This window comes from Oncorhynchus gorbuscha, linkage group LG17 (assembly GCF_021184085.1).
Source record: "Oncorhynchus gorbuscha isolate QuinsamMale2020 ecotype Even-year linkage group LG17, OgorEven_v1.0, whole genome shotgun sequence".
NCBI classification, from domain to species: domain Eukaryota; kingdom Metazoa; phylum Chordata; class Actinopteri; order Salmoniformes; family Salmonidae; genus Oncorhynchus; species Oncorhynchus gorbuscha.
In genome coordinates this window covers 35,362,753-35,388,400 of record NC_060189.1, presented here as the reverse complement: position 1 = coordinate 35,388,400, position 25,648 = coordinate 35,362,753, and the positions used below count along the sequence as shown (strand labels likewise).

General features: G+C 42.2%; 1 protein-coding gene across 4 annotated transcripts in view; it reads left to right on the top strand.

Moving 5' to 3' along the window:
* mipol1 (mirror-image polydactyly 1) overlaps nucleotides 1-25,648 on the top strand; it is an 84,975-nt gene that overhangs the window by 26,167 nt on the left and 33,160 nt on the right. Inside the window, exons 3-7 of one of the 4 annotated variants that reach the window (XM_046308356.1) lie at nucleotides 10,002-10,089; nucleotides 11,066-11,128; nucleotides 19,256-19,558; nucleotides 22,091-22,229; nucleotides 23,203-23,308. In XM_046308356.1, coding sequence (XP_046164312.1) covers nucleotides 10,002-10,089; nucleotides 11,066-11,128; nucleotides 19,256-19,558; nucleotides 22,091-22,229; nucleotides 23,203-23,308 — 699 coding nt within the window. Of the gene's footprint in view, nucleotides 1-10,001; nucleotides 10,090-11,062; nucleotides 11,143-19,255; nucleotides 19,559-22,090; nucleotides 22,230-23,202; nucleotides 23,309-25,648 lie in introns of all 4 variants that reach the window. The other 3 variants (XM_046308354.1, XM_046308355.1, XM_046308353.1) reach the window with 3 other exon arrangements.

Here is a 25,648-nt window from a genome sequence, read left to right as displayed (position 1 = left end):
CATAAGGGATTGCAGGTAGTAGCTACTGCAGCAATCAAGAACTGCCCCAAGGCTGGTAGCCTATGCTTTTTCCTGTTACCGTAGAGGCTAGTACAGCGGAATAGGATAATTCCCAACGGTAAGCGCTCTATGTTAATTGAAGCTGTTTTGACCTATAGCGGCAGGTTCGTTGTGTTACTGATATGCAGATGTATCCTGCTTGTCCTACAACATCCTAGTGCAGGAGGGTGGAGCCCAACGACTGGAGCAAGATGTAGCCCAACACAAATCCTGATATTAATATATAAAGAGCCTTAGAGGAAGGCGTGTCAGCTTGTCTGTGAACGGTACCTTGTCAAAAACTACACCTGGAGGCATTGTGGCTCACATTAATGTCAGCCCTAAGCCCCTGCAGGTACCCCATCAGACACTGGTGGACATACACAGATAAAGAAAGCATACAAGGATGACAGGCAGATTCGCTCCTAGGTCCCAGCCTCTTGTGTTTCAACCTCTGTGAGACATGAAACCGTCACAGTGTCTCAATCAAGTCTAATCTGTCTTTAGGGGTTCATTTAATCTCTAGTTATTAACCTTTTCCTACAGAGCCTGTGTCTGCGAGCAGCGCTGAGCTCTCAGTTCTCAGATCCTTCTCGCAGCCGTTCGTCATCACGAAGCAAATCCCTGATTCTCTTTAAAACAAGAAACACTTTGCTACGTGGGTCTGTCTGACTCACTTTAATGAGACTGACTCAGGCAGGTGGAACCATGGGTGTCAAATATCCTAACTTGTCTGAATCTTGGTCATGAATATGCCTTGAGGATTATCACGCGGTTCTTTCAGATGATTATGTGTCCATCCATAGTTAAGCAACAGTCAGAAATAATCAGAGTGGTTCCTACTTCAAAAAAAAGGTTAATTTAACATGTTCTGCAGATGGAGAGAATTTGCTGTCTAATAAATATGGGTTATCAGAAATCAAAATAATTGTGCCTTTTTTCTAAGGGTAGTTAGGAAATGCTGCTTAGGCCTGCCCTATGTATTATGTATTATTATTATTTGTGTAAATTGAATAAATATGTGTTTGCCTTGACCACCGATAAGTGGATGTTCAATATGAAATCATAGCTCTGTATGAATTTGAAAGTCTAACATTTCCCAGCGACGTAGCTAGCTCTGTTCCAAGTCAAGTGGCCGGGCTACCATTACACTGGACTGAAACACATAGCAGAAGAGAGCTTTTTGAACTCATGCCTGGTATGTCTAATTCCTGTGTATCCATCTGTCTGCTGACTGCTTTTTCTCCCACCGGAGGATTCAAAGTGCAGCCTGCCTTCAAGCCCGGGCCAAATAACAAACAATGTGAAGTTTCCTAGGGAGTTGAATTGGCTCTCTGAACAGGGAGAGAAGCGCTACAGTCCCAGAGAGCTTTGTTCTTAGCAGGTGGATCGACCTCTGCCCTAACCCTTACTCCCTCCTACTTCCCCCGCTCTTAGCATCAGTCTCCCAGGCAGGAAATGTAGTGTTTAAACCCATTGGGTCAGTGATACTAACAGCAGCTGGTAGCGGTGTGGAAGAAACCGTTTGGTCTCTAGTCTTCCCCCATCATTCCCCCTCTGCGATGTTCCTCCAACACCCACCCACCCAGACTCTCACTGACTCCCCCCTCCACCGGGGCAAGAGGCGCGCTATCGGCACGTTTGGGCTACCATGTGGGTCTGATTGAAGTCCTGAAATCCTTGGAATTGAGTGTGGTGTGGCCTAACAGGCCGCCCCGCTTCCTAAGTGGGTGGTCTCACTCTGAGGGGTAGGCAGGCACAGGGATTCTCAGCCTCTGTCCCTCTTTGTCTCCCTGTGTTGGTTTAGGGAATAGACACAGGGTGGGCACTGTTAAAACGGTGCCTGGGGTGATTATTCTGATCTGGGAGAGACCACAGCACATACATAGACTCACACACACGTTGTTGTTGTACAGGTTTTGGGTATTTTTGTGGTTCACTAAACGAAACATCTTAATTATTGAGTTATGTGTAATATAGCCTTAACCTTCCTTGTTGAAGGTAGCTTCTAAAATGAAGCATCTCTGGTGATGATGGATACCCTGTTGTAACTTTAGCCAGCTTCCAGGACAGGAATGGTGTCCAGTCCAATGCCTTGTTAAGGAATTTAAAATAATTCACCAGGAAATCAGCCTATTGTTTAGTCTCTGCTCGGTCTCAATAACATTGCAGCAATGTTGTGCAAATGCTGCATTGCAAGTCCCCCTCAATTGTGATCACACACCTGAAGACCGCCTATGAACCATAGAGCAAAACAAACAGGGCTGGCTTTGCACAAACGGTCACTGCTGTGACCCGTGCTCAAACATCAAGTGCTAATGAGGACCTCTTGGTTGTGCTGCTGCTGTCAGACCTGGGTTCAAATAGTATTGTTTGTCTATCACATGTTTTAAGCTGTAGTTGATTGAGCTTGCCTGGAATACCAGGGGTGTTTGGACTCTTTGGGACTATCCCATTGGTTCCATTCTGCCAGGCTAGCTCAGTCAAGCAATTTGAAATGAAACCAATACTATTTGAACCCAGGTGTGATTGGTTGGTTGTGCTGATGTGATCAACCCACAGCCACATTCACCCCCCAGAGCTCTGCAACGCACAATGGTGCTGTACGGCAGTTTTGACAGCTAGGAAAACATGTATTTAAATCCAACTTTGAATATTCTTGTAACCTAAACCCCACCTCCCTTCTTCCCCTTATCATTATTATTAGCTACTACAACTTATAGCAAGGCATCTTAGACACTGAAACCTTTTCCCTTTTCCTTTGGAAAGAATCCTGGAATGTTTGAGGCTGTTTCCCAAATGGCATCCTATTCCCTACACAGGGAATAGGGTGTCATTTTGGCTATGGTAGGGCTCTGGTCAAAAGTAGTGCACTATGTAGAGTGTAGGGTGGCGTTTAGGACTCAAGCTGAGTGTTGATTCTAGAGCTGCACCACTTGTCTCCTGCTGGTTGTTCTGAAGGACAGGTCGAAGCCAGAGCATCACTCATCCTTTACAAAAGCGCTTCATTTGGATTCCGTCCTAGCGCATAGCAAAGGTTCCTGTTTATAAGCATGTTAGTAGAGGGATTTTCTTAACAAAAGAAAACACCCCAGTATAAAGTCCTCCTTAACACTAAAATAATCATTGTGTGTGTACTTGTGTGTATTGTGAATCCTCACATTGAAATGTAGTGACTAATGGATTGTGGGGCTAAAAGCAGATGAAATAATAGTTGGACAAATTATATTCATTGAGGGTACTACTAACTTAGTCCTGTAGTAGTGAGTCATTTAGTGCTGCCTAACAGTTGCATAAAGAACTCAATTTACCCTAACCTGTGGATGTCACAATATTGCACCATGCAGGTACAGAGGTAAAGGTGAAAAGAAGGTAAGGATGCGAAACTGCTTGTCAATGCCCGGCCACGTCATGTGACCCTGAGTTGACTCCTGAATGCAGGCGGACCCACCCACCTATCCCTCCTCAGTAGTTTCTGTAGAGTGACTAATAACATGTTTGTTCTTGTGACACACCACTCTTTACAAGTTTCACAAGCCTGTCGGTTACAATGAGGCTTTGTTTGTACTGTGACACAACATAACACTTTTGCACTTACAACCATATAATTACATATTAGAAGTATTTTGAGTCTCCTGACCCATCCTGAGTTTATTCCCATTGTTTGGCATCATTTATTCATTATCTTCATGAAAATATCAGGATTTTGATGGCCAATTTATCAATTATGTGAAACAAGCGTTCCAATAGAGAATGTGAAGGAAAAATGACGGCTTCATTTCCCAACAAGAACTAATGTAGCCAAATATGCTGGAACGTATTATCTACTTATGGATAAGCCGAGGTTGTCTGACACAGATTTAGTCTGTTCTGAAGTGCTAGTGTTAGGGTAAGGTAAGCAAGGAAAGACCAGGGATGAGTCCTAAATGCCACACTATCCCCTCTAAAGTCCACTACTTTTGACTTGAGCCTAATACTCCCTAGTCACAAGTGAATATGGTGCCATATGTAAAAGCTAGTTTGTTGTTCTCTGGAATACAAACGGTTTAGAAATCCTGGCTAACTAGATCTAGACATTTTAGGTAGGGATCCAATGGAGTATGTCTGTCTTGCTGAGTGCTGATGAGTAGTTAGCCCTCTGGTTGATGCTTGATAGATCGTCATTATTCAGGCTTTACATTCCCAATAAAGCCTCTGCTAAACCCAAAGCATTGAATATATAATCACAATGATCGCTGTAATTCAAATAAGCACATTGGATGATGTGAGTGACAATAATTAGAAATCTGATTATCTGCACTGTATTTGCACTCTTGTTAGCTTAGCTGATAAGATTTGTCTTCCTCATTCGTCCAACAGTATTAAGAATTTAAACAAGTCCTTTATTTTGACTAAGGCCATACACACTATGATGGGTTTGTGTTATCATGTACTTTTAGCCAAGCTCGATTCACTGTGTAAATGGTGTGTTTGGATAAATGCTATTAGACAGCGTTCACATTGATTCAAATGCAACCGCTTTTGAATTTTACCTCAGACATTAATCTTGGCTTTTTCGTCACTGGTTGTCGGTGCTCTCGAGTGGCGCAGCGGTCTAACGCCCTGCATCTCAGTGCTAGAGGCGTCACTGTATCACAACCGGCCTGTGATTGGGAGTCCCATAGGGTGGCGCACAATTGGCCCAACGTTGTCCAGGTTAGGGTTTTGCCGGGGTAGGCCGTCACTGTAAATATGAATTTGTTCTCAGCTTGCCTAGTTAAATAAAGGTTAAATAAAAACAAATCTTCTGAAGAGCTTACAGTAGATTTGTAGAGTACTTGTAAGCAGTGACTTTTCACTTCCACAAATAGACTTGAAATGAAATTGTAACTATACGTATAGCTAGTCATAGTTTACTTTTCAAGTTACCCTCACAAAAAAATCCTGTATCCTTTTCCTAGGCCTACATACTGAGGCTATGCATCATTTTTCATAAAGTCCTTGTGAAAACAGGTTCACTATTTCTCATAGTCACTTTATGTGCAGAGGCTTCAGGATCACCTTCACGTTTTCAACCAGGGATACAATGCAGTAAGTACAATCAGACAGAGCGATGCCTTTTTCTCTCCTGAGTGTGAGATAAGATATTCAGGGGCTGATCTAGCAGTCTGCAGCAGGGTTTCGTGCTCTAAGCTATTCACTCTACACAGCTGTCACACCTACAAGGGATTGGGAAGGGTGGGCTTTCTTCCTTGGCTCCCCCCCAAGCCTCCCGGCTCCTGGATTTTTCTCGCCAAAAATTAGCTGGATCTTTGTGAAAATGAGGCACTCATCCTGGCTGATTCTGCAGGTCATCCCCCCCCTAATGCTGGAGGATCAGCGCTTCCTGTCCTGTTTACAGACTGCCACCCAGACTGGATCCATCCTGCGGAGGATCTGCAGTGGTGCGGCTTTCACCATACATTCCCCAGGGCTCAATTCAATTATCACTATCACTGAGGCTGAGCCTCCGATAGATAGAGATCTCGTGGTCCAATATCCTTCCTCTCAGGGCTCCCAGTCTACCATCAGAGAGGTACTAAGCCCAGGTATAGTCCTAATCAGGGTGTAGGCACACATTCACACACCTTGATTAGTGAGGTGGTTTAATAGGGCAGCTCTACTGGGTGGATGCAAACTATTTGACCAAAAGTTTTACTTTCCGATAGTCTTTCACTTTGACGTAGCAGTATAAGTTTGAGGGGGGAAAAGTTCTGTAAGAGTGATGAGACGCAGGTTCATCATCAATACTTATTTGAGGTGACCTCTCTCTGCCTGCACCGTGGTAGTGGTGTTGTCTGAGGTTGACCTTTGTCAACTTAGCACATTGTTTTGGCAACAAATATGCATTGTCTCCTGAAAGGTGGCTTCACTTGTACACAGCACTAGTACCTCAAACAAAGTTATGCTGTCTGACGTAAGACATTGACGAAAATGTCATTCGCTCGGCAATCATGAGTTCTCTTAGAAGTTGTAGCCACACATCTATCTAGCTTTAGAACGTAGATATGTTATGATGTATACCACTTGAAAGTGAACAAATGTAACTAGCTATGTCACCGTTTCAGGCAGGCCACCGGCGGCTGTGAAACGACCTCAACAGAAAGCTCTGCATCACTCGTCGTGGTCGGCCATTGTGTGTTCCCTCTTTGTTCGCCTCTCACACACCTCCTGCTCTCTCTTTGCCCTCCATTTATCTTGTGGGAATGGTTAATATTACACACAGATCAATATTTGTCCCTTCAGAGGTCCTCAAGTTGAGTGTTTGTTTTTTTTACCAGTCTATTCAGCATTTTGTCAGTTTTGACGGTGGATGAACTATGAAATGGAAAGGTGCTAAGGTCAGTTACTGCATAAAGGCTGAAATGTGCCCTGGCTGGCTCGGTGCTTCATTGTCCATACCTATTACTGTCATGGAATTCCACCCTGTACTCGCCTCTCTTTAAAAGACCCTTTACAAATGACCTGTTCGCTGTCTTTTAAGAATAGTCCCATGTCCAAATATGTATCACTGGCATGTAAGACCTATGTAAGAACCCTTTGTGGAAGTTTTGAGTGAAATGTTGTTGAAAGTTTGAGAAAAGATCATTTGGATTAATGACTTAAAACCCCCCAATAATTGTCTAACTTTGTTGTTCTAAAAAGGTTCTTATTTTATCGGCACATTAGGCTTATGTCTCCTGATAGTTTCAGAAAGAATCGGTTAGCTTTCACTTATTTCTTTATGGTAAACATAAAACTTGTACAGTATTTGAAAAACTAGGGATTCCATACCAGTTGATTCAAATGAGTAATTGGTTGCATTTCTTGTATTTTTAGCATGAATAATACATGTAAACTATATAACCACACTGTTATTGCAATAGTCAAATCAATAAACTACATAAATTAAAGTGTAATACATTTAATAAAACAATTCCACATGTCATAGATGGGCCTTTTGTGGAGCAAAATAGGAAGAATGTATCCAAATCTTTTCATCCCAGGGAAGTCAAGTCCATCACCTGCCTTGGAACAGGCAGCCCATGACAATCAACTGTCTCAGCAGGTGCCTTCTCTGGGTGTTAGTGTTCCATAAGATGTATGTTTACCTAACCACCTACTACATTCTCCATCCATCTGCATTTTACTGGACCAAAAAACATAAGCACGCCGCTGCACAATTAAACCTGCTTTAAGTTCCTCTCCAGATTAATGTCTGTATCAAAATTCATAAAGAATAGTGGGAAGATTTGAAGCCTGAGCTGGAGGATTCACAGGGATTTTGTATGAAGCCCATTTAATCAGGATAACACTGTTATTAATATTCATCAAGTCAGCTGGAATACAAATGACTGTGGAATCTGGAAACTTTTGCCGCGGAAAATGTATTAAATGCAGCTTAAAAAATTAATGGAATTTTGTTTATATTAGGGGGTGAGTGGGGGGAATGCAAAACCCGGTATTGGTTGACTGAGATTGGGCTTAGATATTTCTTTTTGAAGAATTCCATCTTTGACAGACTTCAAAGGCTTTTTCAATGAATGCGATGCATGAATGGTCATTTAAAGGGATTTAAAGACATTACGCTGCAATAATTGTACATGAATAATAAGTAGCCCACAGAGGCAATTAGCTCAAAGTCTACAAGGCAAGAATATGAAGATCACAGAAAGACAGGAAAGGACAAAAGAAAATGAGAAAAGTTTGAAATGCCGGATAAAGCTGGTTTCATCATTTAAAGGCTATTGTCATGGATTTTAAACCAGCACTCTTTCACCATTGTTTCAATTGCAGGCATCTGTTTGTCTCTTAAACGTCACTGAATTGAAACACTAGTATATGAATTCTAATCCAATTCATGAATCGGGATAGCTTACAATTTGAGTTAGGGTTCTCTTTAAGCACCCAATTATGTTCTGTTGACCATACCAGGCACTTGTAACATGATTGATCAACATGCATACTATTTCTGAAATACATTTTTTAAAAGTGCCCAACCTTGCTTGTGGGAAATAATGACCTTGACAAAGAATGACCATAATATAACTGCTAATCATGATTGGATTGATTGGTTCACATTTATTCATTGATAGGCAGGTCTTTGTATCTCCCACATAACCTACTCCAAGTGCAACATTAAGCTTTAAAAGAGCAACTCTCATCTCGTGGTGCAAAACTTCTATGGAAGGATAGAAATAAAGTCTCTTTTTGGGGGCGGAATGGATTATTGGATCATATTTCATTAATGCTTTGTTTGGTGATTCACTGTGTGGAAACCCACGTCAATCAATGATTCAAGTTCGTATTTTGTCGAGCTGCGCCCTTTGCCGTTCCAATCCCATCTTGGTTCCTTCATCCCCCCCATCCAAAATGATGAGAACATCAAAAGGTCAGGTTTGTATGCTCTGTTTTTCTGCTTCTCCTTTATCAAAGCTACTTTCTCATGTTCATGTTAAAGGATTACCAATCTCCTGAGCCATACCTACCACTGCTACCAGCCGTACCGGCTCAAAAGTCCCTCTCCTTCTACCAAATCCTCCCCCAAAAGACTAGCTTTTGCCCAGAGTCTATCACTGGGATTAATGGAGCCCTGTTGTTTCTCCCACAAAAAGACAGTTGTCCGTTCACGCCTCACCGTGTCAGAGCTGAATAGCGTGTGAGCAGTGTGTGAGCAGTGTGTGCTGGCTTACAACACAGGGATAACGTTCCACTGGCATATGCCCTAGAGGTCACCCACCCGCCATGCACCCAACCTCCCAAGAGCTTTCTCTTTTTCCCACTTCTTTCTTGTTCACTCAATCACTCTTTCTCCCTCCTCTCCTGGATCTGTCTCTAGGTCTCCTTCTTCTCCTAAACTCTCAGTGGTTGTGGACCCACAAACTCATATGCCTTGATATATCTGTCTTTCAACAACCTTAGCTCTCTTCTAGAAACAATGTTTGGGCCATCCGTATACCCTAAAGAGCAGGATAGAGACACTTTCTGGAGATTCTAAAGTGATTTGTATATCTATCAATATCTATATGGTTCATACAATAGAAACCACTTTGTGCCTCTGAGGTTGCCCCAGCTTCAGAATGCTAGCCCAGCTCCCATGCTGCATCTGGAAGGATTCTGTTGAAGTCTCTTTTGGGTGTATTCTAATTGTCTTTTGTCTTAGCCCTGTCACCACTAGATGGTAGCCCTCTCCTACAGTACACACACACACACACACACACACACACACACACACACACACACACACACACACACACACACACACACACACACACACACACACACACACACACACACACACACACACACACACACACACACACACACACACACTGTCTAAGAGCAACAGGCTCCCTTCCTGCTCCCTCCCCCAAACAGTGAATGTCAATGGTTCCCTTAATTGCTTCCAGTCAGTGTATTTGTTGCTTGCTTATGAATTAACTTGCAGTTATCGGAACCAATTTAACAGCCATCCTTTAATTACACCTGAGTAGAGGCTGAACTTTAATTGGTGGGGCTTCCTAACGAGCAAGGAGGATCTGATACGGGGCTTGAGCAGTATTAAATGACTGTTTACTTTCCTGATAACTAAAATCATTAAATGATATCTGCGTGACAGGATTATGATTTGTTAATTGCCGGCATACATTAGTGCCTTGATAAACTGTTAGTTAGAGCAATGGTACGCAGTGGCGAGATAGGGGCTAGATGATGAGATGACTTAAATAAAGCACCATTTCACTCTGCAAATGAAAGATGTCGGTCTTGTTTTGCTATACTCAGGGAGGTTATTAAAGATCCTCTCTCTGCAGCAGATGTACCCCTGAGATCATATTGACAGGCTATAATTAATACTAACCTTTCCTCTAGGCTAATGTACTGTAAAGTGTATGCTTCGGTGCCTCCAACGAAATGCATTTTTCATGATTTTAAATTAATCGTATCCATTTCTATATTATTTTCAGCTAATCCTAAAGTCAATGAGGAGCTGAAACAAAGACTGCCCTCCCCAGTAAGGCACCAACGCTCAGAGACCACGCTGCCACAACTTGGGTAAAGATGCCCTCGTATTATTCTCCTCCGCTCGTATGTACTGACATTGTTTGGGTATGGCTTTTCACCCACGTGACAAAAAAAAACGTTTGTTATAATATTACGGGATGTTTATCAGTGTTACTGTGACGACTCGCTGCAATAATGACTTCTTCTTTGTCGACTTGTGTGTTCTAAATCCTGAGCGAATGTTGGCTACAAAGGCTAAAAATACAAGCTCGTAGTCTTCTAGTTTGTTCATCCTCAGTTGAATGCGAAAACTAAATTGGATACGAATACAATTAGCTACTGTACGGGGAGTGTGTACACTATACACTATGTCAATGTGTTAGGTACCTTTGTTCCCGCATTGTCGATTGTGTTAACATGATTTTCATTGCACCCTTGTCTTCAAAGAGCATTTTATTTCTCTCAACAACACCCTCTTTCAGACTCAATGCTGTTTGTAAATGTCCACAAAAAGATTAGAAATAGCTACCACATCCTGTAAAAAGGATGCTATGAGACTTTTTCCAGTTTAAAGATGGTTAAGACTTGCTTGCCGTAGCTTACAGGCTTAGCACTGGGAAGGTCATGCTGCTGTGACAGTGTTGACAGTGATGAGCTCTCTTTTCCCTGACCCCACGACTCACCTGTCAAGTCCCTGCTTGCGTCTCAAAGGGCACCCTATTCCCTATATAGTGCACTACTTTTGACCGGAGCCCTATGTAGGTAGGGCGCCGTTTGGGACGCGGCCCCTGTTAGCTACAGCAGTGGCCCACTTGAACATCTGAGCTCAGGCCATGCTCAGCTATAAATTCTACCATACCCATCCATGCACTGCAATATTAATGGATATTAGCAGTAGATTCAAAATCATTTTGAATTCATTTGAGTACATTTCAAATTTTTTCATTTGAATTCTTCATCTAAGTTTCTTCAGAATTTCACCTTTCGTTCTATCAGTTTAAGTTTTTATTTTGCTTTATTTCAGAAGTACTGACTTGGGAGCCATTTTGGGCACAACATCAAATCAACTTGTACTAGAGGAACCTGACAAAGACTGGCCACAAGGTATCTGACCTTTTTTAAAATTTTAAATCCTATCTTTCAAGACACAAAATATAGCATTTTGGAAATGGATGTCTTTCTTCAGTGCTTGAGGGCTACGCTGGCTGTATGTACAGTGGGACAAAAAAGTATTTAGTCAGCCACCAATTGTGCAAGTTCTCCCACTTAAAAAGATGAGAGAGGCCTGTAATTTTCATCATAGGTACACTTCAACTATGACAGACAAAATGAGGGGGAAAAATCCAGAAAATCACATTGTAGGATTTTTTATGAATTTATTTGCAAATTATGGTGGAAAATAAGTATTTGGTCAATAACAAAAGTTTATCTCAATACTTTGTTATTTACCCTTTGTTGGCAATGACAGAGGTCAAACGTTTTCTGTAAGTCTTCACAAGGCTTTCACACACTGTTGCTGGTATTTTGGCACATTCCTCCATGCAGATCTCCTCTAGAGCAGTCATGTTTTGGGGCTGGTGCTGGGCAACACAGACTTTCAACTCCCTCCAAAGATTTTCTATGGGGTTGAGATCTGGAGACTGGCTAGGCCACTCCGGGACCTTGAAATGCTTCTTACGAAGCCACTCCTTCGTTGCCCGGGCGGTGTGTTTGGGATCATTGTCATGCTGAAAGACCCAGCCACGTTTCATCTTCAATGCCCTTGCTGATGGAAGGAGGTTTTCACTCAAAATCTCACGATACATGGCCCCATTCTTTCCTTTACACGGATCAGTCATCCTGGTCCCTTTGCAGAAAAACAGCCCCAAAGCATGATGTTTCCACCCCCATGCTTCACAGTAGGTATGGTGTTCTTTGGATGCAACTCAGCATTCTTTGTCCTCCAAACACGACGAGTTGAGTTTTTACCAAAAAGTTATATTTTGGTTTCACCTGACCATATGACATTCTCCCAATCTTCTTCTGGATCATCCAAATGCTCTCTAGCAAACTTCAGACGGGCCTGGACATGTACTGGCTTAAGCAGGGGGACACGTCTGTCACTGCAGGATTTGAGTCCCTAGCGGCGTAGTGTGTTACTGATCGAGGGAGATTATCAGTGGTCTTGTATGTCTTCCATTTCCTAATAATTGCTCCCACAGTTGATTTCTTCAAACCAAGCTGCTTACCTATTGCAGATTCAGTCTTCCCAGCCTGGTGCACGTCTACAATTTTGTTTCTGGTGTCCTGTGACAGCTCTTTGGTCTTGGCCATAGTGAGGTTTGGAGTGTGACTGTTTGAGGTTGTGGACAGGTGTCTTTTATACGGATAACAAGTTCAAACAGGTGCCATTAATACAGGTAACGAGTGGAGGACAGAGGAGCCTCTTAAAGAAGAAGTTACAGGTCTGTGAGAGCCATAAATCTTGGTTGTTTGTAGGTGACCAAATACTTATTTTCCACCATAATTTGCAAATAAATTCATAAAAAATCCTACAGTGTGATTTTCTGGATTTTTTTTCTCATTTTGTCTGTCATAGTTGAAGTGTACCTATGATGAAAATGGCAGGCCTCTCATCTTTTTAAGTGGGAGAACTTGCACAATTGGTGGCTGACTAAATATTTTTTTGCCCCACTGTATCTGTGTTTGTAATTGCACATTATAGGAATATTTTGTTCACTTCAGTATTTGGAAACCTGTGTAAATGACTGCAGATTTCAGAGCCTGGGTGTTCCTGCCTGTTTACCCACTTGCTTTAGTTTCAATGCTGTTCCATGCGATACATAAACAGTTATTTACAAGTGTAAATCACTTCCAGCTAGGGTGTCACTTTGCCATCTAATAACCATTACCTAGACCGTCCGAAGTCATATGGCACTGCCACTATTTAGATAAACTGGTTGGAATGACAATGAGCGATAAACAGAGTATTTACCCATTGATTTATATGTACACTAGATGACTGACAGGGGGGTGCTGTTTTGAAGCCACCGCGCCTCCATCTTGGCACTCCCCCACCGTTGTAAATAAAATATTTTGGAAGCTGTAGAAATGCATTTACTAATGTCTACTTTTGGTATGCCACATGTATTTTATTACATACACCTTAATGCATACTTTAAATTATATTATGTAAGCTAAAGATAACATTTTTTTTTAATATTTCAAAAAATTCCTTAAAGTTAAACATTTTTAAGTGCTAATGTAAACAATGGTTAAATAAATGTAAATTTGTCCTTGAAACATTTCATTGAAAGACTGTAGAATTCCATTCATTCCTATGGAGGACTGATACTTCTGGGGAGTGCCAATATGGCCGACTGATGGCTTCAAAGCCACTCATTGGCCAATACATAGCATCAGCATTCCAGGGTTTATATACGTCATTGGTATTTACCCACCCTTCACCAAACACTCCTGATATGTAAATGTATTCAGCTCCTCTGCTCAAATATACATTTGGGCTGTAGCTAAAACACTTAGTCTTGCTAGCCAAACAGCTATTAATGACATGGCCTGTACGATTATTAAAAGATGGCAAGCAGAGTGGTGTTTCCTGTTGTATCAGGAGCGAGCCGGAAAGGAACTCCAAAAGGAGACGTTTTTGCAAGCAAAGGCTGTTGGCCCTACTCATCATGGGTACATCTACTTCTTCCTAAATGTCCTCCCATACTTGTTGGTGTGTGCTATCGGCCTCCTAAGCATAATCATTTATATGATTTACTTGAATCGAATTGCTGTGATCACAATGTATTTGCTGATAGGGAATGTATTCTGCTTGGTGATTTTAATACCAATGTGCACTTATCACCCAAGAAAAGTTAAATGACCTGTACAACTTTGATCATTTATTTGGACTAAAACAACTGATTGTTGAGCCAAACCCAGGTGTGAATTGACAGTAAATCAACTTTGGATTTGATTATTGTATCAGATCAAGAGAAAGTCTGTCAGTCGGGTATCTTAAATATTGGTTTTAGTGATCATATGGTAAACTACTGTACCCGTAAGAAATCAAAAATCCTACTTGAGCCAGGTAATAACTACATGAAGGTACGGTCTATGAAAGGAACGTTTTGTAGAAGTTCTTGGGAATTTTGGATTGGTCTCATGTACTAAACTGTGATGATGTTGATCAAACTTGGTATCTTTTTAAAGATCTTTTTCTGTCTGCACTCGACTCTCTGGCTCCGGTGAAACAAATTCCAATCAAACAGCGGTCATGGAAATGGATCACTTCTGAGATATTAGACCTCATAAGGGAACGGGATCGCTGCCTGGCCAAATTCAGAAGGACAAATCTACAACACGATTATTATGGTTATATTAACTGTAGAAACCAGCAAAATGGATAAGGACAAATCCCAACATTACAAATCAAATGATATTGGTCATATACACATGGTTAACAGATGCAATATATAAGTAATACCTAACAATTCCACAACAAATACCTAATACACACAAATCTAAGTAAAGTAATGGAATAAGAATATATAAATATATGGATGAGCAATGTCAGAGCGGCATAGGCTAAGATGCAATAGATAGTATAGAATACAGTATAAACATATCAGATGAGTAATGCAAGATATGTAAACATTATTAAAGTGGCATTATTAAAGTACATAGACACTGTTAATGAGAACTTACACCAGCCTCGTAAACTGTGGAACATGTTAAAGGACATAAGGTCAAATCTTGTAGTATTGGCCTGGATATTGATGATGTTTTCCATGACCAGGAAAAGGTTGCAAATCATTTTAACACATTGTTTACCACTATAGCCTCATCTCTGATTTAAGAAGTTGTTCTGGACACTATGGCCAGTCTTTCATTTAACAACTTTTACCATAGCAAAGGTATCACAAATGATTTGTTGGAGCTGTGCATGGTAACAGAGGACTACTATGCTTATTGAGCACAAACAAAGCAACTGGGCTGGATAACCTTTCTGCAAGATTCATAAAGGAGAGCCTTCCTGCAAGATTCATAAAGGATGGTGCTTGTGTCACTGCTAAAATGATAACGCATATTGTGACCCTATATTGGAAACTACAGGCCTGTGTCGGTCGATGCTCAGCACCTTATCCAAAGTTGTTGAGAGATGAGTTTTTAATCAACTTGAAGGATACCTTCTCGAGCACAAACTTCTTTATGAACTCCAATCTGGCTTTAGAACTGCTCATTCCATGGATACTTGCCTTATCCACCTTTTTGACCACATCAAGCAGGAAAGTGAGATGTGGAAATATACAGGTTGCAGAAAGCTTTTGACACTGTGGACCATGATATTCCCCTGATGAAACTGAAATGCATGGATCTAAATGATGTAACAGTGAATTGGTTTGGGTCTTATCTGACCAACAGAACACAAGTATGCAATGTTAGTGATGTTCTGTCAGAGGCCAAAGAAATATCCTCTGGAGTACCACAGGGATCAATTTTAGGGCCTCTCTTGTTTCTTATATACGTTAATGATATGCCAGATACAGTAAAGTGCAAACTCCTGCTTTATGCTGATGATACAGTTTACATAGAGGAGACCCTGAGTAAGGAATTGCATTTTGTTAGAGATTGGTTAACTGACAACAAATTGTCGCTACATTTGGGAGAAAAACTGAATCATAGATTGCTTTAGGGCTGACAAGATAAAGGAAAACTGTGCAGGCAAGGAGATTGAATCTAAAAAAGTGTAACTTATCTTTGTGTGTCCCTAGATCAATCCCTTTCTGGAAACCTGATTGCTGCTAAAATTCTTTCTAAAATGGCGAACAAATAGAGATGTTTATATCTATATCTACACTAGATATTTTAAGTTGTGTAAAGTTCTTAAGTAAAAAATACTTGAAAGTACTACTTAATTAGTTTGTACTTTAATATTTGTATTTTTGACATCTTTTACTTTTCACTCGATACATTTTCCTTGACACCCAAAAGTAGTCGTTACATTTTAAATGCTTAGCAAGACAGGAAAATGGTCTAATTCACACACTTATCAACATCCCTGGTCATCCCTATTGCCTCTGATCTGGCGGACTAACTAAACACAAATGCTTCGTTTGTAAATTATGTCTGAGTGTTGGAGTATGCCCCTGGCTATCCATTAAAAAGAAAATGGTACCATATGATTTGCTTAATATAAGGAATTTGAAATGATTTATACTTTTACTTTTGATATTTAAGTATTGTTTAGCAATTACATTTACTTTTAATACATAAGAATATTTAAAACCAAACACTTTTGGACTTTTACTCAAGTAATATTGTACTGGGCAACTTTTACTTGAGTCATTTTCTATTAAGGTATCTTTACTTTTACTCAAGTATGACAATTGGGTACTTTTTCCACCACTGTATTTTAACATCAAAGTTAAGACACTGCTTGTCTCAACCTTGATTCAGTGTCATTTTGATTATGCCTGCTCTGCTTGGTATAGCGGGCTATCAGAAAAGCTGATGCAGGTCATGCAAAATAATGTTATCAGGTATATGCTGAATGTCTCCCCTAGGACCCACATAGGGGTACAGGAGTTCCGGGAGGTGGGCGTGTTGCCTTTGGAGTCCAGAGTGGACCAACTTAAACTTAATCATATGTTTGACATCTTAAATGATTGTGCCCCAGGTTATATGAAAAACCACATTGTTATGTTCTATAACCAACACAGTTACAATACCAGAGCTAGTGTTAGGTCTTGTAAAATCCCAAGAGTAAACAGTACTGCGAGGAGCACGTTTTTCTATACAGGGATTTGTCTATGGAGTAGCTTCCCCCTGGAGATCAAGCAAAGAAAAAGTAGAAATGGTTTTAATTTGGACACGGTTGTCTAAGTAAGAGAAACCGTTCCACTGTCCCTTGTGCCCCCTACTGCCAGTCAGGTGTATTCATTTGAAGGATCAGTATGATGTGTAATGAATAGATTGTTTTAATGTGAAATGAATATGGTTGATTTTTAAGGTTAGGGAGAAGTGCTGTGAATAGGGCCACTTTTTAGGATGTCAATGTAATTCAATGTATTTATGGTTGTTTGTCATTTTCTCTTGTCTTTTAATCATTTATATGTGCTATTGTTTTTACCATCGAGGACCAATTTGGAAACGAGCGTTTTCATGAATATCCTCTGGGTCCACATTGTACATTTTGTTACACAAAATAAATGCAATTCAATGTGTCTTCTTGACTTTTACACTATTTACCACGTAAAACGTCACATCTATCCTTGCAGCGCCAGTCTTTGAGTAGATTTTTCTCATCCTTGAAAGGAGAATCTCCCTCAGTTTTTCCCCGTAGGAAACAGCCAACAGCCCATCCACTGTCAGATTAAACAACACCAGCTCTCACCATTGGGAAATGCCATACTTTGTGGAGTCAGTTGTCTTTGTGGGGACCCGTCACGACCAGAATGTATGTTTTTTTTAATGGTAACCCAGGTTTAGGGAACAATGTGTCCCATATTTTCAGTGTGACAAAGGGGGCTATATAAGTGCGTTTGGTGTTATTCATGTTTGAATGTACTGTTTGCATTGGTGAGTCTTAAAGAGAATACTAATAATTGTCTGCAACAATCCAGAGAGGAAGACCCTGGCAACAACGATACGAGGAGGCAGCAGACCTCCCTGATCTCCACTTCAAAACCTGACCTTTTGCAAAATAATTGTCACCGCTAAGCTGGAGCTTCTTTTGGACATAGTGGGGCAATGCTGCTCATGGGCTTCTCCATCACAACGCATTTATTAACACAACAGACTGCTGCTTTAAAAAAGCAAAACGCTTGATGCAATGTTTGATGCTCTTTAAACCAGCTCATGTTTGAATTCTACCATTTGTGAATTGCATTGATGTTTTATTCCTTAAAATATATTTCGTAATCATAAAGAGGAGTCATTTTTCATGTGACGCTTGAACGAGGAGGTCAAGTTGGAGCTTGGAAGGCAATCATACTTTAAAGTACTGCTGGGAAGTTCGGCTCTTACTATCTCTGATCTTTTCTACTCTTTCAGTCAAAAGAACACGACTCTTTCGACTTATTTCGTTCATTTGATTCAGTCATGCCCATTACTCGGGTCCCCCTACCGGTGAACGATGAACTCAAAACTCGAAAGAGTCATGATTCTACAAAGCCTCTGACAAGTTGTTCACCATAGGTGGCTTATTTGAGCTGTCCTTTGTGACTGAGACTTGTAAACGTGTGCTTTAAACAAGGTACCTTTGTTGATTTCCAAGCATACCAATAAGATTATGTGTTGAAACATTTGAAACGAGGCCTAGCTGAGGCCGCAACCGGATTAGATTGTGAACGACTCTTGGCGGAATGCATTGCTTGACTGCAGTGAGGGGTGAAAAGCAGCGCAATGTCATTTGCGAACTGCAGGCCCCCAACGATTCAATCTCAAGTTGGAGTTTGTTGAGCAGAGGCTGTGTATGTAATGGTTCTACAAAGCTGTGTCCATCATCACATTCAATAATCAATGAATTGCATTCGCTCTTCCACCATGTCAGATGAATTATCAGTTCTAAACATGTATTTTTCTTTTCTATGTTCATAACAATCATAACTTGACCTTTTTGAATACGGCTTATTTTCTATCAGGATTGAGCATTAGAATTTGACTAATTAAGGTTAAGTTCCTTGCTCAAGGGCACCTCGGCAGATTTGTCACATAGTCAGCTCGGGGATAGGGAATGCTCTAACTGCTAGGCTAGCTGCCGCCCTTTCTCTCCCTCTCGTCTCTTCTCTTCTCTCTTTCTCTCTGGCTCAGCTCTCAACAGAAACATTTACAGAGCACCATGTAGTTCCCTGCCAGCACCAGTCACCAAGCCTCTTTGTATTCCCTTGTTTCCTCAAGAAGCCCCTCCATCCCTCCCCAAAATGACTGAAAATAGCCCATTCCACCAGCTCATAATTCACTGGGTCTTTAAGTGGAACAATATTGTCATGGTCGGTGTTGAAGATGCTCTTAGATGTTTTATTTCTATTCACACGCCACTAATGTCCGTTTATTTTCTTACCACATGTTCATTTAAGCATTTTACTGTATTTTGCACAGTGATTGATGTGTAACCATTTTCCCACAACTTCCGAAGGATATGGAACAAAACATTTACCAGATGTTGCCGTTTTTTTTTTAGCATTTGTACCCTATTAACCTTAATTCATTCTGTCATCTCGGTAACTTTAGTCCCCCAGTATTTTAGACCCATAGAGGAAGAGAGTCGGACATCCAGATCTCCATCACCTCAGGCACACCACAGGAGATCTCCCTCACCCCAGGCCCACCACAGGAGATCTCCATCACTTCAGGCCCACCACAGGGCTCCAGACACAGGCAGGAGGATGGAGGAGGAGAGGACCTCCAGCCGGAGCCCATTCACCCAGGACGGCTACAGGTCAGAGGGTCACATCCAGGGGTCGAACGGCAGTCCTCCAGTCTACAGAAGACACCTCGTCCCTCCAGACTCCAGCCAAGCTCTCCAATCAAGGTGAGCTCTCTTAGAGCCCAATCGTAATTGGAGTCAGGAATACGTAAATCGTATTTTGGTCAATAGGTGATTTTCGCAAAAAAACAAGTTACGTGCACGGCTCCCAGAAACACTTTCATGAGAAACACATACTGTGCATTCGTAAAGTATTCAGACCCCTTGACTTTTTCCATATTTTGTTACTTTACAGCCTTATTCTAAAATTGATTCAATAATTTTTTCCACTCATCAGTCTACCCATAATGACAAAGCAAAAACGGTTTTTTTTATACATTTTTTCTCATTTATAAAAAATAAACACCACATTTACATAAGTTTTCAGATTCTTTACTCAGTACTTTGTTGAAGCACCATTGACAGTGATTACAGGCTCCACGCTTCTTGGGTATGACCCTACAAGTTTGGCACACCTGTATTTTGGGGAGTTTCTTCCATTCTTCTCTGCAGATCCTCTCAAGCTCTGTCAGGTTGGATGGGGAGTGTCGCTGCACAGCTATTTTCAGGAATGATGGAGGCCACTGTGTTCTTGGGGACATTCAATGCTGCAGGAATGTTTTGGTACCCTTCCCCAGATCTGTGCCTATACACAATCCTCTCCGAGCTCTACAGACAATTCCTTTGACCTCATGGCTTGGTTTTTGCTCTGACATGCACTGTCAACTGTGAGACATTCTATAGACAGGTGTGTGCCTTTCCAAATAATGTCCAATCAATTGAATTTACCACAGGTGAATTATGATCAATGGAAACATGATGCACCCGAGCTTAATTTCGAGTCTCATAACAAACAGTCTTAAGTACTTATGTAAATAAGGTATTTCTGTTTGTTTGTTTTTTTAATACAAACCTGTTTTTGCTTTGTCATTATGAGGTATTGTGTGTAGATTGCTGAGGAGAATGTTTTATTTAATAAATGTTTGAAAAGGGCTGTAAATGTAGCAAAATATGGGAAAAGTCAAAAGGGTCTGAATATTTTCCCAAGGCACTGTACATGTACCTGTGAAGGAGTATCTGTACCCACTATAACACTTGGCAATATTGGCGCATGAAGATGATGTAAAAAAGCGTCACTCCAGTCATTTTGTTTCCTTGTGTGTGGTCTGTCTTGTAACAAGAGCTGTTTCTGAGTGACCTAAACCTGTGTTTCTACAACATAAAGATGTGCTACTGTGTCTTTGTCCTCTTGTAAAGATATTCAATCAAAGGTCACATGATTTGGCATCTGATATGAAGGTCTAGATAGATAGATAGATCCAGTGGGGAGAACAAGTATTTGATACACTGCCGATTTTGCAGGTTTTCCTACTTACAAAGCATGTAGAGGTCTGTAATTTTTATCATAGGTCCACTTCAACTGTGAGAGACGGAATCTAAAACAAAAATCCAGAAAATCACATTGTATGATTTTTAAGTAATTCCTTTGCATTTTATTGCATGACATAAGTATTTGATCACCTACCAACCAGTAAGAATTCCGGCTCTCACAGACCTGTTAGTTTTTCTTTAAGAAGCCCTCCTGTTCTCCACTCATTACCTGTATTTACTGCACCTGTTTGAACTCGTTACCTGTGTAAAAGACACCTGTCCACACACTCAAACAAACAGACTCCAACCTCTCCATAATGGCCAAGACCAGAGAGGGTGTAAGGACATCAGGGATAAAATTGTAGACCTGCACAAGGCTGGGATGGGCTACAGGACAATAGGCAAGCAGCTTGGTGAGAAGGCAACAACTGTTGGCGCAATTATTAGAAAATGGAAGAAGTTCAAGATGACGGTCAATCGCCCTCGGTCTGGGGCTCCATGCAAGATCTCACCTCGTGGGGCATCAATGATCATGAGGAAGGTGAGGGATCAGCCCAGAACTACACGGCAGGACCTGGTCAATGACCTGAAGAGAGCTGGGACCACAGTCTTAAAGAAAACCATTAGTAATACACTACGCCGTCGTGGATTAAAATCCTGAAACAAAGGTTTCTGTACCAAATATTAAGTTCTGCTTTTCTGATGTATCAAATACTTATGTTATGCAATGAAATGCTAATTAATTACTTAAAAATCATACAATGTGATTTTCTGGATTTTTGTTTTAGATTCCGTCTCTCACAGTTGAAGTGTACCTATGATTTTAAAAAATACAGACCTCTACATGCTTTGTAAGTAGGAAAGCCTGCAAAATTGGCAGTGTATCAAATACTCATTCTCCCCACTGTAGGTAGTTAGATAGATAAATAGACAATAATATGAGGCATTGTTGCGTGGAATCATACTGGCTACAATAGGGAAGTAATCTAAATGGCAATACACTGCCGTAATAACTTAATATTACCTTAAAGGTCAACTGTATGATTTGCCTAATATAACAGAGTAAATAAAGACACTGTAATATGCCTGAAATAGTGCAGAGTGCATCCCTTGCGTATTTGATAATTGCGTGTCTGTTTCGTTGGAGACATTTGTGTTGCCGTTCGCTCTCATGTTTTAATATTGTTGCTCTCTCTCTAATCAAATTATTTTTCTCCCATGATGCAGTATAAAAGAAGACCAAGGAAACATTAAAGTTAGCAGTAGTTCCTTTGACTCCAAAAAGCAAAGCCTCGTCCTTGACAAAGAGAAGAATATTGCCTTCCTGCTGAAGGAGCTGGATTCACTCAGAGAGCTCAATAAGAAGGTAGGTTGAAATGTTAAATGTAATTGAAATGTATCTTGCCCTGCTAGATACAGGTCCTAGCTAAAATAAATGGCATTTGTGGTTCCAGCTTTTTTTTCACTCGTAACTTGTCCTCTTCCTCTTTAAATAGATGATTGTGTTGTGTCTGTCACAGCTGCCAACTATCGAGTGTCCACCTCTCTTGTCCACCTCTCTCTTATCCGCCATGTCCAAAGCATATGACTAGCTGGTTATCCTGTCCTGTCCTGTGTTTGGTCTGGAGCATGCCCAGTGTCCCTCTGTGCACAGGCTGCCTTCTTGCAACTGAGCGCCTGTTAGAGAGGGTGTAGCCACAGAGAGGCCCTCTGAAACGGCTATAATTGATGCCTCTGGTTTGCAAGTAGCTGTGACTCCTGACAGAAAGTCAGGAACAGTTCCCAAGAGTCTGTTTTTGCTGGCAGGGCCGTGAGAGCCGACTCTGAGGACTCAACTGAGGCATGTTTTCAAAGTGCGGGGGGGGGGACACCAACTCGGAGCAAAATATTTAAGACAGGAGGTTAAATCTATCACTAGGTCTTGTAAAATATCACTCCCCGACAAGATTTATAGGAGTTCAATAGCAGTGCTTATGTTTTATTGGCGTCTGAAATAATGTGATGTAGAGGCTCAATTGTATAACTTGTTATAGAATGCCTGAGTGATGGTATCTATATAATATTATGTTTGTTAAATGGATGGTTGTCACCACCCGGGAAACTACAACAGTTAATTAGTATGTCGTCAAACTGCAGGATGGAGTCAGGTGTCTATCTGGTGTTTTGCATGAGGTTTTTGCTACTGTCTGTGAGTGAAGCAAGTTCGCGACTATGTCTGGACAATTACCGACAGGCTCTGCAGCTCAGCATTGGTTGGGGTTAATTCCATTTTCAATTAATTTCTCAATTCAATGAATGTCACAATTTTGAAGTCTGTCTGGTTTTGTGATCTCCGGCAGCTCCAGGACAAGTTGGCCGTGAGGGAGAAGGAGTTAGAGAGCAGGCTGGTGGACGCTGAGCTGATGCAGACTCAACTAGATGCCCGGGCCTGTGAGAAGGCTGGAGGTACGTTATGGAGGGGGGAGAGGCTAGGGGAGAGAGGACAGACCCTGGGCCTGTGGGAAAGCTGGAGGTATGTTATGGAGGAGGGAGAGGCTAGAGGAGAGAGGACAGACCCTGGGCATGTGGGAAAGCTGGAGGTACGTTATGGAGGGCGGAGAGGCTAGGGGAGAGAGGACAGACCCTGGGCCTGTGGGAAAGCTGGAGGTACGTTATGGAGGGCGGAGAGGCTAGGGGAGAGAGGACAGACCCTGGGCCTGTGGGAAAGCTGGAGGTACGTTATGGAGGGCGGAGAGGCTAGGGGAGAGAGGACAGACCCTGGGCATGTGGGAAAGCTGGAGGTACGTTATGGAGGGCGGAGAGGCTAGGGGAGAGAGGACAGACCCTGGGCATGTGGGAAAGGTGGAGGTACGTTATGGAGGGCGGAGAGGCTAGAGGAGAGAGGACAGACCCTGGGCATGTGGGAAAGCTGGAGGTACGTTATGGAGGGCGGAGAGGCTAGGGGAGAGAGGACAGACCCTGGGCCTGTGGGAAAGCTGGAGGTATGTTATGGAGGAGGGAGAGGCTAGAGGAGAGAGGACAGACCCTGGGCATGTGGGAAAGCTGGAGGTATGTTATGGAGGGGGGAGAGGCTAGGGGAGAGAGGACAGACCCTGGGCCTGTGGGAAAGCTGGAGGTATGTTATGGAGGGGGAGAGGCTAGGGGAGAGAGGACAGACCCTGGGCCTGTGGGAAAGCTGGAGGTATGTTATGGAGGGGGAGAGGCTAGAGGAGAGAGGACAGACCCTGGGCCTGTGGGAAAGCTGGAGGTATGTTATGGAGGGGGACAAACCCTGGGCCTGTGGGAAAGCTGGAGGTATGTTATGGAGGGGGACAAACCCTGGGCCTGTGGGAAAGCTGGAGGTATGTTATGGAGGGGGGACAAGCCCTGGGCCTGTGGGAAAGCTGGAGGTACGGTATGGAGGGGGGACAAACCCTGGGCCTTTGAGAAAGCTGGAGGTATGTTAAAGAGGGGGAGAGTCTAGGGGAGAGAGGACAAACCCTGGCCCTGTGGGAAAGCTGGAGGTACGTTATAGAGGGGAGAGGCTAGAGGAGAGAGAACAAGCCCTGGGCCTGTGGGAAAGCTGGAGGTACGGTAATTAGGGGGGACAAACCCTGGGCCTGTGGGAAAGCTGGAGGTACGGTATGGAGGGGGGACAAACCCTGGGCCTGTGGGAAAGCTGGAGGTACGGTATGGAGGGGGGACAAACCCTGGGCCTGTGGGAAAGCTGGAGGTACGGTATGGAGGGGGGACAAACCCTGGGCCTTTGAGAAAGCTGGAGGTATGTTATAGAGGGGGAGAGTCTAGGGGAGAGAGGACAAACCCTGGGCCTGTGGGAGAGCTGGAGGTACGGTATGGAGACAAACCCTGGGGGAGAGGCTTAGGGGGAGAGAGGACAAACCCTGGGCCTTTAGGGAGAGCTGGAGGTACATTATAGAGGGGGAGAGGCTAGGGGAGAGAGGACAAACCCTGGCCCTGTGGGAAAGCTGGAGGTACATTATAGAGAGGGGAGAGGCTAGGGGAGAGAGGACAAACCCTGGGCCTTTAGGGAGAGCTGGAGGTACATTATAGAGGGGGAGAGGCTAGGGGAGAGAGGACAAACCCTGGGCCTATGGGAAGGCTGGCCGTAGGAAGGGTCATACAGTACAGTACAGACAGTACAATAGAGTACATTGAGGATAATAAGATCTCAAATAAAGCCTATTATCTGACCAGTTATAATTTTTTCTGCGCTGTAATGTAAAGTGATGGCCCATAGGATTTCCAAGATGGCCTAAAGGCAAGCAATGTCTACAAGATGAAGTTACGAATTCGTTCTCCTCAGACATTTTATCCCTAATGAACTTTTGTAGAAGTAAAACGGAGATGTCAAGTGTGGAAAATAATGATACATTTGTTTTACATGCAACTTGAGTATCAAAACGAATTGTAACTTACTAATCGTATTTGTTAATGTAATTTAACCGTTCCCAACCTTCACTGAACAAATATTAGAATTTAGCTGAGCAAATAACTTCTTTTCTTTACTATTGCTTTTCTTCTTAGGTGAGAGCCCTCTCAACCCACCTAATAATTAAACAAAATACGGAACATCGAGCTGCACAATTAGCAGCTCCAATTGTGCCTTTAATAAATTTAAAGTGTGTGTCGTGTAACCTATTTGCCGTCCTCATATTAATATGATTTGCATGGCTCAGGGAGGCGATGTTTAATGAGCAAATTCCAGCTAAAATGCTATATTGATTTTCTTACTGAACTTTGTAATGGCTTACAGCGAGGCTCACTGTTTATCATTAAGCCACATCT